Raw genomic sequence first — 12,751 nt, 5'->3', positions numbered from 1 at the left:
GAGAGGGGAGGAGGGCCCCCAGTCCCCCAAGAGGCCTCTGTCCAGGGAAAGATTGGAGGCACCCTGCTTCTCATTCACTGGAGCTCAAGCTCCAGGGTCCCCCAGAGAGCTTGGGGAGAGTCAGAATACTCCAAGACTAGGCCCTTTATTCCCAGCTCAAGGACCTTGGCAGATGGAGGAGAGTATGAAGTGAGAGTTTGTCCTCTCTGCATCTCAGGAGCTCAATACTTAACTGCTTCCAACTACTTTCAATATCTGAAGCTGCTGCTCTGACTGCATATTCCTACTTACCTGCCTCTTCCCTCCAAACATTTAGTGCCTCTGGGGCCAGGGCTGCCTTGAGCTGTCCCCCTTGTCTTGGGTTAATCTGACCGTTATCCACTAACTTCTGCTTCAAATGGCAACACTTGCTCAACTTGCCTAAGCAAATTGAGCCTAAGCAAATCTCTATCTTTCTGTTCTTCCAGAACATACAACAGACCTGGGTTTTCCTCGAAGTGCCCTTCTGTCCTCCTCCTGCCAATACACAATGGTACCATTGGGAGGACTCCCAGGCCACCGAGCTAATGGGCAGCCCTACCTTAGTGGCACCAATGGACGGACCTGTGCCAATGGGGTCCATGTGAACAGGGGCTGCCCTGCAACTGCCTTGGGCTATGCAGGCATGAGACCTCAGCAGCACTGCCCGGGGGAGCTTCAGCAGGTAACACAGTTCTGGATGTATGGGCAAGTACGGGCAAGTACAGGCAGGCCACTGTGGAGGGAGTGGTTGGGCTGCCTTCTGGGGCTTCCTCCCTTCCAGCCTCTAATACTGGGCTACTAGCCAGGCTTTCTTCAGTCAGGAACAGTTTATCTTGTTGAAGTATGAACAGGAAAGTTTCCTGGACTCTCAGACATGGCCTTTTTGTTACTCTTTCATTTGAGCAGCAGGATGACACCAACAGCCTGCTGAGGCAGACCATTCTTGGCAACGGATATGGCGTCCACAGTCACCAGATTCCCAGGTAACCAGGCACCTCCCCATCCCTGCCTTCCACTCCCGAGCCCTAGAGCTTACTTGCTCTTTAGGTCCTCAAATCTAGCGTCAGTCACTGAAAGGTGAGTACCAGTGCTTCACGTGGGGATCCCCATATCTGACAACTTGCTCCACTGGACTGGTTGTTGTGTTTGTAGCTATGATGCCCTTTCTTGCTTTGGAGCATGGGTTGGCCTCTCGGAATCCTCCCCTCACTTGGTAGGCCAGAGTAGCCACGTACTGCTGGCTTTGCCTAGAGGCCCCTGGATACCTGATTCTATGTTCTTTCATACACTTGGGACTTGCACGGAATAAAATGCAGATAGACTAGAATTACTCCCATGGAAATGATGATGTGGCACCTCTTGATGTTCAAAGGGGAGCAGTCCCTGCCCATCTGAGCTCTGACCCCCTGTAGTGCCCTCGGACAGGGAAGTAGCTGGCCAGTGGGGATACGGGCCCACTCTGCCTGTACCTCACCTCCCAATCTGGTCTCATGCATGCAGGGGAAACAAGGCTGACCCAGACGAGGGCTCTTTCTTATATACACTGCCTGATGACTCAACTCACCAGCTGCTCCAGACCCACCAGGACTGCCACCTCCAGGAGCAGCCCGCTGCTGCCAGCCAGTCAGGAGTGAGGAGTGTACCTCAGAATCCTGGGCCTGAAGTGACATGGGACCCTCTTTTTCATCCAGGTCAGTGCCAGGAGCAGGGCAGGAAATTGAACAGTCTGGGGATGACACGAGGTAGGCATCCAGGACCCAGGAGTGGCTTGGAGGAGGGGAAGATAACAGTCATCAATGGTGATGCTTGGTAAGGAGCCATCCATAGCTTTCACATAGGAGAGACAGAGGAAGGGAAGGTGGCTGGCCACCCTTCTTCCTTCCTCAAGGCCCAGCAGAGCTGCAGGGGTGTACCCATTGGGTCCTTCTTTGGTGTGGCAAGCTGTGTCCTCAAAGGCTAAAGAAAAGGACACTTTGCCATTTCAGAGAAAGAAGTCCTCTGGGCTCTGCATTTCAAGGCCATTCACAAATTCCTACCACCTCTCATTGCACTAAGAGGTGTTCTCTAATCACTCTGAAATACCTTGCTTTGTTCAGTCTTGTCTCTTAATTAAGGACTAAGGTTACATCAATCATTAAGGAGCCAAGTTCTTGCAAACATCATCATCGTAACCCTCTGTGCTTCCACAGAACTTTTTCTGCAAGGGACTCAATGCAGGCCAGCCCGCTCAGTGCAGAGCATCCCACTGGTATCTTCCTTGTGCCAGTCTCTTGGAGATCAGTGGATGCTTGTTTGGGTGCAGGCTGGTTCAGAGGCTTGGCTAATTTAGTTTCTTAGCCTCCATGGCATGGATGTAGGTCCTTGACCCTGTCTCTGGGAGCTGAAATTCTAAAAGGCACCTCCTAGAGCAAGACCGAGCATCATTAAAACTGGACTGCCTCATTTAGGGAAATGAACTGTGAGTGGAGTAATCATGATCAGACACCATACCAGAAGGGTGGACCAGTGTAACCAGCTGCCATCACAGAGAAACTGACCCATATCGCTGAGCATTGGTTCTTGGTCAGTCTGGATTTTAATGTGTCCTACTTTTCTCTCCCCTCAGGGCCCCCATGCTGCTTGGGCCTTGTACCGGTTGAAGAAGTGGACAGTCCTGAGTCCTGCCAAGTGGGTGGAGGAGAGTGGTGTCCCCAACACCCCACGGGGGCCTACACAGGACAGGAGCTTGGGCTACGGCTCTCCCCCAGCCCACCAGTGCATGTATCTTTTGAAACACCACCTCCCAGAATTTAGACAGAAGCCAGTATTCCAGAAAGATTCTATATTATCATTTTTAAAAAGGGACAGAGAAAATGCGTATTTATTTTTCTATAATAGCCATATTTATATATTTATGCAGTTGTAAATAAATGTATATGTGTTTTTATAATGCCAGAGAGACACAGAGACATAGGGACTCCTACCCGGGGGCGTATGAGAGGGAAAACGAAGGAGCTACAACATAGCAGGAGTCGACCAGGATCACAGACTAGCCAAAACAGACTGAGGAGGCCTGCAGAGTAGCTGCTGAAAGCAAGAATCCTAGGTGCACAGTTCGTGATGACCATGAGGGAAAAGTGAGGGCCACAGTATCACAGGCTGGAGACACCTGTGAAGATGGTTGGACTGGTGCTACAGAAAACATTTTCAGATGCCCACGAGAATAGACTCAGATGTGTACAGTACTGTAAGCATTAAAAACCTTCCAGAATCAATAATCTGTGGCAACATATCTTTAAAAACAAACACTGTAACTTCTAAATAAATGTTTAGTCTTTCCTGTAACCTTCGGCTTCGTCATATATGAGTCAGCATTCCCCTCAGGATTGATTGAGTCTTTGAGTATCTGAAGAAAATATCCACTTGTGACATTTTCAGATCCATCAAGAGATGAGATCTGGAAATGGTGGCAGACGTTTCTAATTTTTTGCCTTGTAAATATTGAATGTCAGTTTTTATTCATGCAGAATACATTAATAAGTGTTTAGTCCAAGAGGGAGACAGTGTTCAGTAGGCAGGGAGAAGTGGCTTCGCAGTTCTCTTACCTAAGACTGGACTTGAGGTAAAACTGGTCATATCAGTAACACTGTCTATATAGGGGTATGTGTTGAGGCCCAGGTATATTCTCCCTTTAGTTAAGTGTTATTGCTACACGTGAACATGTGGTACCTGATACACCAACATGGCCGGAGGAATTGACTCACTAGTTGTTTAAAATCAGCATTCTCTTACTGCTTGCTGTCCAACCACAGGATCAGCCTTTATATGTGGAACTGGAACTAGATGGAGGCAGACTTGCAGCGTTATCTTCTAGATTTCGGTAAAGCTGAATTATGGATGAAATGCCACTTGATCCCGTTAAGAGTAGTCACGCCAGACCCTGGCTTCTCTCATCATGAATTGGATAAACAAGATGATAGGAAAGCCCAGGAGTGACTCTAATGGTCTAGGACAAGTACACCCTCTGCTGGCCAGAAGAAACAGCGCCAACTTTTAGATGTTAAATCTTTCTATCCAACAGCTGTCTTGGAAAAATTGTCATTGAGACACAACGTATTTTCAGAAAAGCAGTATTTTTAAAATATTTTAAATAAAATTAAGGACTATACATAACATGGAAATGCTAGGAAAGGAGAGGTAGAGCAGGTAAGAGAAAAAAGATGTGACTTCGGACCACCTGGCCAAAAGCCTAGAGGTCACTTCCAGGAGTGGGATAGACAGGGCTAATGTTCTCAGTTTTCACTTAGCTAATCCAGGGGGAACCTCAAATCTGGGCCAGTGCTCTCAATGATAGTTTTTCTTGCCAATGGCTAAAAATTCAGATAACCAAAAATCAAATTTCCTAAAATGGGATGTATCAAAGATGCTTCCTTGCGGTTTGAGACACAGTCTTCTAAGACTTCATACTCAATCTAGTTGGTTCCAAACAGATCTAAAATGATCCCATTCAATAATAAATAGATGTTGGGCACTGCAGTCCTAAGATTACCAAAAATTATTAAAACTACATCACTAGATGTGGTTTTAGACTTTTAGATCAGTTCACTTTAAAATAACAGGCTTGTTGCAGGAAACAAGGAAACTGAACTTCTGGTGAATTTTATGTCAGAAATCTTGGATGGATTTGAGAAAAAAAAGCAAACTTAAAAGGCCCAGGGTTTTCATCTGTTCTCCTGTGGTGTCTGAATGGGTGGGAGGATAAGGCCACCTTTCTTACGCAAAAGAGCGATCTCTTCCTTTAAGGCCAAAATCCTTTCTGCCTGGAAGTGGATCAGCTGAGTGACCTTCTCTCTCGCCACAGTATCTGCTTTCCGAGGGCCCTGGAAGGCATTGCCCTGTTGAGAGAGAACACCTCCCTACTGTAAGAATCATTTGAGATGTGAAAACTTCCCTGTCCTTGTGCCTTCCAGTCAGTTTAAATAGCCATAGCTCCTTTAAGGAGGCCCACATAGCCTGAAATCCCACCATTGGACATGTGTCCCTTTGGACTAATGAACAACTCAAAATGCAAGTCCCCTGGAGATGAGTAATTCATTAAGCTATCAGTCATTCATACCCTGAAGGGCTCATAATGAATCAAAAAGGCAAGGTCCCTCTGTTTTCTATACAGCCTATAGTTATATATTTTTTTCTCAAACAGGAAATCTTTATTTCCTTGTCTGATTTCTTCCCTGTCAAGCCCACCCCTGCTCATGCTTCAGACATCACTTTTAGGGAGGCCGCCTTTGCCCTGTGGACTAGGCTAGGATTTCCTGTTCTGTGTTCTATGAAAACAGCCATGATATATCATTGTAATTAGGTTGAACCATTTGAAATTTATGATACTTGACCACTTTTAAACCTAAAAAAGTGGCAAGCTATTATGGTTCTACCTGAATGTTTCTTTGATAACTATGTGTCTGAAGAGATCCTGTGCCTCTTAGATACAGGGCCCAGTGTGCCTAGATCTCATCACTACCCAGTGTTCACCTTAGAGCTTGTTACATAAGTAGATGCTCAATAAAATTTGAATGCATATTAAAAGAAGGGACATGCCACGTATTTAGTATCTACTCTCTGCCAGTTGCTTTACATATGCTGTCTCATTTAATCCTCACAACACTGTGAACTAGATGGCGTTATTCTACTTTTACAGATATGGAGACTGAGTCTGAGAAATTCATGAATTTCTTAATATAGGCCCAAGTCCCTATATTCTTGGGGTTAGAAGCAGGGTTAGACCAGGTTACCTGAAGCCAAAAGCCCATGACTTGTCCATGACTCTCACTTACTATGGCAGACCTTCATAGTAAGTAGAGGCAACCGTTACCCATAGCTTCTGCTTCTCCCTTGCCTACCTTCATTTTAGAAGCCATGAAAGCTATACACTAACTTTACCCAGCTTCTCTTCCAGCTAAGGGTGGCTAAGTAGATATAAGCAGAAAACTTTTGCTTTCTAAATGAAAAAAAAAAGAGGCTGGCCTGTGGATGTGAAACTGAGCTGATGCAATCTTGTGACTCTGAAGGAAACCTCAAAGAATCAGAATCACAGAGATACTGGCCCCAACATCACAGGCCCACTAAACCAAAACCCCTTAGTCATCGCCTCCAGACTTCTTTTAAGCTACTTTCAATGGGGCTTTTTGAAACTTGCAGCTAAAATGCATGTGCCAACTCATGCCCTGTCACACTGGTCGGTCATTTTAAAGTCACTTTAACTTTTCCCTCATTCTCACCATATCTAAACAAATTTTAGTTATTCTTATTTGACATGTTTTTTGACACTAATTTCTTGCCATCCCAAGAAGATTTTTGTAAGAATAGTAGCAATGGAGTCAGCTTTGGAGGTAGACAGACCTCAGTTTAAAAACTTACTTCTCCATGCATTATCTCTGAGAGCTACCTTTACAGAGCTTCCCCAGTTCTAACAGGGTATGAAGAAAAGGAGCACACCTGCTGGTTCTGTAGTGTATTCAATCGAGAATCAAGTTTTTTCTTTTCAATACACAAATCATTCATCTGGTGGAGCTTTTTGGTGTGTTCTTTTGTCTTCATCATCAGTTCCCATCGCACTTGAGCAATCTTCTCCTACCAGAGCAGGAAGATGCAAAATTAATTAAATGAATGAAAGGAAATAGAGAAAAATGAATGTCCAGATGTGATTAAAACCATTGGGCCAATGGAGTGATGTGCACGTAGGAAAGTATCATCAGAAGCCAGTATGAAAATGCAACCAGAAGCAACTGCATTTGGTCTGGTTTGACTAGAGAAAAGATAAAAAGTAGGTAAAAATAAGACAGATATAGATGCCACTCCATTCTCGAGGAAAGAAATCAGTGTGCATACTGAGTGTTGGTATTCATTAATTAAAAGAGAGAATGATAATTTAAGTGGGAAACTTTCATGTATTGCTTTTTCCCCAGTTTTGGCCCAGGATCCCCAAAATACTTGAATGGCCACACATCTGCTAGTGGCTTTCCTTTGTTCTCTTATTGCTTCAACAAATTACTTTAGATTTCACATATTCTTTCCAGCATTCCCCTGATAGGGACCAGTCCCACTGACATAAACACTTAAGTAATCTGCTTCTTCACAGCACAGTGGCAAATCTTGGATAAGAAAAGATGAGACAAGAAAGCACTAGGAACCTCTCCTTTTTTCCTATGTACTGATGTGATAAGACAGTAAACTGGAGAAGTCATAGTGATTTGTGGGTTTATAAAATCTTTGTAAAAGCTCCTGCCTTTGAATCAGGCTGTAACTGGGGCACTGCCTCATCTCATGGCTCTGGGAACAATGCATGCATTAACATCTTCTAAGACCCTACCAGCGAAACAGTCCATACCTTCTTATAAAATTTATTACTTAGAAGATGTTTTCTAATTTCCAGATTGTGACAGCATGCAAAAGCTATATAGAAACATACAATTAAGATCCTCAGAGTATAGCAGTTTCATTTCTAAAACTATTAGAGCATTTGTACACTAATGTAGACTTCAAAATGAAATCTCTCTGTAATCTCTCATGCCATTTTGCCATTATATTTACATGCGCCCTGGATGCCAAACCCCAGTGTTGGTGCTTTCACTCCAAGACAGACAAGTCCTTCTAACTAAGCGAATGGTGAAGAAGCCAAGACAGGCTTAAGATCACAAGACAATGGGGGCAGGTGGGGAGGGGCAAGTGGGGCTCAGAGACCCGCCTCCAGCTGTACGGATGCTTCGCAGGAACCACTTACAGCTCACCAGGATTTCTTGCCTCCACCCAAACTGAACCAAAGTAGATCACGTGCCCTCTCATCCTTACCTCCCACATCTTGATTTCCTTTGCATTCAAAAGCTCCTTTCGAAGTTTTCTGATCTTCAGTTCTTCAAGTGTTGTATTCACAGAAAGTGTCTGAAGAGCTTCTAGGTCTATCACACGGCCAAACTTGCTGATCATTAGTTGACGGACTGTTTCTTCCATTTCTAAAAGAAGACGGTGACCATCAGGTTGTTCAGTGGCTTCCATTGTTATTAAATGAACAATACCAATAACAATAACATTCTAAGAACGGCTTTTGTAAGATGGTAAAGGATTTCATGTTACCAGCCGATTATTCCTCTGTGACTTTTCACCTGCTACTTTCCTCACTTAACATGCCCATTCCTGCATTGTCATTTCATCTACTTCAAAATCCTGTATAAAACAGACTCATTTTTCCCAACACACTCTGATCTGCCCCTCCTCAGACTGCTAGTGGAGTTAAATTAGATTATGAACTCAGTTTCTCATTTTTTATTATTGATCTCTATAGCATCTAGTGTTAAGAATAGAGCAGGCACTTAACAGAAGTTTCCATCTCACTCCAAGTAAAAATGTAAGTCCTTCTGTTGTTTCACAAGGCCCTAATAATCCACCCTGCCCTGCCCCTCTTATCCCTCCTACTATGTCCTTTCCCACATCTGTCTCTTCATTTATTCCAGACATGCCGGCCTCCTTTTTGCGTCTCAGATATTTCAAGCTCACTCCCATCTCAGTTCCCACTGTCTGGAATGCTGTTCCCCAAACAGCCACATGGCTCACTCTGCCCACCCCATTTTCTGAAAGCAAGTTGTAAGACCTGTGAAGACTCACTTCCAGTACACTCAATTCTGAAAGTGTAACTAAGAGCAGTCCTTGTCCTCTAACCAGAGAGAGCCACATTTTATCAGCTATGTCACCTTTCAAAGAGAGCTTCCTGTCCTCTTACGGACCTCAGCACTCTCTTTCCTAGTCCTTTTAATACTTCTTATTAACAACTATCTCCAGGTAACATGCAATATATTTTACTTTGTTTATTATCTTTCCTCGGTGTGAGAACACTGGAATACCTAAGGAAAATTCCATTTGTGGGGTCTGAGCTCTCCAAGAAAACAATCCTTTAACAAGACTTTCTCAGGTACCAGACTGTCCCAAAGTGAAATCTGAAGGCCCTGAGGTATAACAAAATGATACAATTCTGTTCTAGTGCAGAAATTTGATTTCAGGTATCATTATTATAGTTGAATCGTAACAGTAAAACTGGTATGGCTGCCACTTTGCACAATCCAGGGAGGAGCAATTTATTTCTATTCTTTGTAAGTGTCCTCATGGACTTGTGTAATGTGATAGCCATGATAATCAGTGAAGCACATGAAATGATTAGATTATTTGCACACATGTGGCTAGCCTGTGTCTGCTGCTTGGCCTCTCTCAGTAAGAACCTTGACCCCACCCCCACCCCAGGCTAGCCCCATATAAGTGTGTACCCTCTCCCATGGCAGCCTCATGTACCAGGATATGTACTCCGGTCCTTATCATTCCTCCTGTGGAGCCAGCCTAATGCCTGTCTCCTATTAGTCCAGCTAATGTTCACTGGGAACATGAAAGCTTCTGAAACACTCGCTATCCACCTTCCCTGTGGCTGTGAGCTGTGCCCTCCTTGGAATGCAGTGAGCTTATCCCATCCTAGTACAAGTTCCAGACTCTCCCCTTCTTCCTCATTGGGTCTAAGGATGCCAGAAGGCAAACACAAGCTGACAGCGGTGTTTCTAATCACCGTTAAGCCTTTTTTTTCCTCTGGGTTACAGGAAAGGAACCCATCCCTAGTTTCATATTCAGAATTAGGAAATCAGTCTTTGACCAGATTCACAATTTGCTTTCAGAAAATGGGCTGGGGATAGGAGAATTGAAAGTCACTGAATAAAACTCCCACCACATGGAACTATTTCTTTTTATTTCAACTAACACTCCAAAACTTTGAATACTTCATTTTTCTTCACACATTTTCCCAAACTGAGTTTACCCAAATTGAAACAAGCTTCCTCATTTTCATACTACTTCATTTCTTGGTTTGATGACTAGTACTTTCAAATATAAACAACATTCACATTCAGTCTACAGAAGCCAAAGGAATGTGAAGTACGTGAGAAACATTAAAACCTCAAGCCTTACACCTGAGAAAATTTTGTGTCTCAAATAAGTGTTATTCAAACATGGAGTACTAACATGTGTTTTTTTATTTTATAATCCAGCCATCCATGAGGGCAGAACCATCAGCACTCATTGGAAACTGGCCTCTACGTATCCAAGCAACTTGGATTGGTGGACCACTATCTCATTCCCATTTTCTTTTCCTTTTTCAAATTTTCTTCTAAAAATTGTTATTTGTAAATACACGTAACATAAAGTACTATTTTAATCATTTTTAAGTATACAGTTCTGAGGCATTAAGGTAGATGCTATGGTATTGGTAATATTATCTTTATCAAAGCTGGAATACTTCACCACTTATACACATGTCCCATATATCAAACATTATAAAAAGTATTTTAAAAGATAATTATCTTTCCACTGCATTTTATACTATCTATCGCAATTCCAGGTGGATTAAAAACACAAATGTAAAGAATACTACTAAAAGAGGGAACTATATAAAAATATCTTTATGATCTCAAAATAGGGAAAGATTTCTTAAACAAGACACATACACAATGCACAAACCATAAATAGATTAACAAAGTTAACTACGTTAAGATTTAAAATGTCTATATCCCCAAAATACACTAAACAAAATAAAAAGGCAAGCCACAAACTAGAAGGGATTTGAAGTGCATTCGATGGACAAAGAAAGACAGAATATAGAAAGAACTCCCTAAAATCACTAAGAAAACAAATAAAAAATAGAAGTAAAAAAAATGGGTAAAAGATACAACTGGCAAGTTAGAGAAAAGCAAACAGAAATAGATGTATGTGAAGCTGTTTGACCTCACCAGAATCAAGGAAATGTAAATAAAAACCACAGTGAAAACAACTTAACATCTACTGGGTTGACAAACATACTAAAGTCTGATAGCATCAAGCAATGATGACAATATGAAGCCTGGGCAATTCTCACACACTGTAGGGGGCGGGGAGCTAAAACGGAACAACCATTTTGGAGGGCGACATGGCAATATCCAGGAGCACTGAAAATGTACACATTACCCTGTTACCTAGAGCCCCCCATCCTGGGATTTATCTTCTTACACACATGCACAGGGAGACATGTACAAGAAGATTTGCTGTAACATTGTCTGTAATCATGAAAAATATCCTAAATATCAACAGAAGACTGAAGAAATTACCTCCTTTATAGTTCTATAATGAAATATTATAATAGCAGTTATGGTGAATAATTATTATAGCAATATGGATGACTCTAAAGAACTAGTTTAATAAAGTGAACTATAAAATTATATAACACAGTATTTCAGTTAAAAATATGCAAAGTAGCTTCACATATTGTGTGTGGATACATGCATAAACATACATGTGTTCTCACCTGGTGCTGGATCCTGGGGTAGGAGATAGCAGAATATTAGAAAGAGAAAGGCCTTCAATTGTAACTTCAGTGTTTTATTTTTTATGCTTGGTAGTAATACATGGGTTATTATTATATTATTCTATATTTCATTAATATAAAACCTTTTGTAATCCAGAGAAACCATTTCTATGATAAAAGATTTATCCCTTTAAAATAGGAGAGTGATCTTCAATGGTATCAGGAGAAATAGTAAGTAGGAAGATAAGGTATTCTTGTTTCCTCTTGATTCTTTGATTACTTATTGTTTTCAAAGATGGAGACAGTCACTTGATAGTTTCCTCTTAACAACAAATATTACTTATGAGGAAATATCAATAAATATTACCAGATAATCCATGGGCTTAGTTACTCACTCTGTATGGTTTTTGCCATCTCTCTCTTTTCTCGAATAAGCTGTTTACGCCTCTCCCGAAATTCTTTGTTAATTTTTTGTTGCTTAGAATTCTCCTCATGGAGCTGTACAATTCGATCTTGAAGCTGTCCCAAGGAGCGATTAGAAAAGACCAAAGTTCCAGAAAGATCACTAGGTATTTCTCCAAATACCACATATTCAATCTAACAAAAACAAAACAAAACCAAAATCAAAACAAAGATCAAATTAAATGTAAAGTCATAGAAAGCATGAGGGAAGCACTTCCTTCTGTTCCTTGTTTAGGTTACTGTCTTTCTCACCACTAAATAAGGTGAAAGCAGGAGGCTGCCTTCAGATAGTAAGCCATGTTAGATCCCTCTGGGGACGGCAAATCTTCCCACACAGATCATGGCTAATATCTACTGCACAATGATGGAACAAACATTTCATGGTTGGCATATTAGGCAAATTGCTACATGCAGCTAACCCAGTTTGGTTTGGGTTACACAAAGTAAATCAAACCCAAAACATCGCTGGAGGCAAAAATGGCAAAACTGAAACTGTCCTACTTCAGGCACATCAGAAGAAGGCAGTGTTCTTTGGAAAAGACAATAGTGCTGGGAAAATAGAAGGCAGAATGAAAAAAAGAAGACCAAACATGGGATGGATTGACTTCATAAAAGAAGACGTGAGTCCACAGGAGCTAAGCAGATTTGTTGAGGACAGGACATTGTGGACGTCACTCATTCGTAGGGTTGCCCAGAGGCAGAGCCAATTCCACAGCACCTAACACTGACATACAACATATGTAAGGCTAATCTTAGGTTTCTCTTCTAAAACACAGCTTTCTCTCTTTACTTGACAAAAGACAGTATTTTTCTCTTTTCTCTCTCAGCCTTTTTCTCTCACTGATATGTATCTCTGCATTTTAACATGTTACAATTCAAGTGGAGTGTGGAAATAAACAAAAAAAGGAAAAAAGAAAAAATATTTTC

General features: G+C 41.9%; 2 protein-coding genes across 2 annotated transcripts in view; one reads left to right on the top strand and one right to left on the bottom strand.

The window, feature by feature from the left end:
* Nucleotides 1–2,896, top strand: part of BOC (BOC cell adhesion associated, oncogene regulated) — an 88,712-nt gene extending 85,816 nt beyond the window's left edge. The window contains exons 18-21 of the mRNA XM_011379483.2: nucleotides 468–703; nucleotides 928–1,004; nucleotides 1,522–1,712; nucleotides 2,627–2,896. Of these exons, the coding sequence (XP_011377785.1) occupies nucleotides 468–703; nucleotides 928–1,004; nucleotides 1,522–1,712; nucleotides 2,627–2,814 (692 nt within the window). The 3' untranslated portion in view covers nucleotides 2,815–2,896. The remainder of the gene's footprint in view (nucleotides 1–467; nucleotides 704–927; nucleotides 1,005–1,521; nucleotides 1,713–2,626) is intronic.
* A 7-nt stretch (nucleotides 2,897–2,903) lies between these two features.
* The window catches only part of CFAP44 (cilia and flagella associated protein 44), a 122,986-nt gene continuing 113,138 nt past the window's right edge, over nucleotides 2,904–12,751 (bottom strand). Inside the window, exons 32-35 of the mRNA XM_011355452.2 lie at nucleotides 11,758–11,959; nucleotides 7,846–8,006; nucleotides 6,493–6,627; nucleotides 2,904–4,895 (exon numbers count right to left, since the gene is read on the bottom strand). Of these exons, the coding sequence (XP_011353754.1) occupies nucleotides 4,722–4,895; nucleotides 6,493–6,627; nucleotides 7,846–8,006; nucleotides 11,758–11,959 (672 nt within the window). The 3' untranslated portion in view covers nucleotides 2,904–4,721. The remainder of the gene's footprint in view (nucleotides 4,896–6,492; nucleotides 6,628–7,845; nucleotides 8,007–11,757; nucleotides 11,960–12,751) is intronic.

This window comes from Pteropus vampyrus, unplaced genomic scaffold, assembly GCF_000151845.1.
Source record: "Pteropus vampyrus isolate Shadow unplaced genomic scaffold, Pvam_2.0 Scaffold1, whole genome shotgun sequence".
In the NCBI taxonomy this organism is placed as follows: domain Eukaryota; kingdom Metazoa; phylum Chordata; class Mammalia; order Chiroptera; family Pteropodidae; genus Pteropus; species Pteropus vampyrus.
This window is presented reverse-complemented; position numbering and strand designations above follow the sequence as displayed.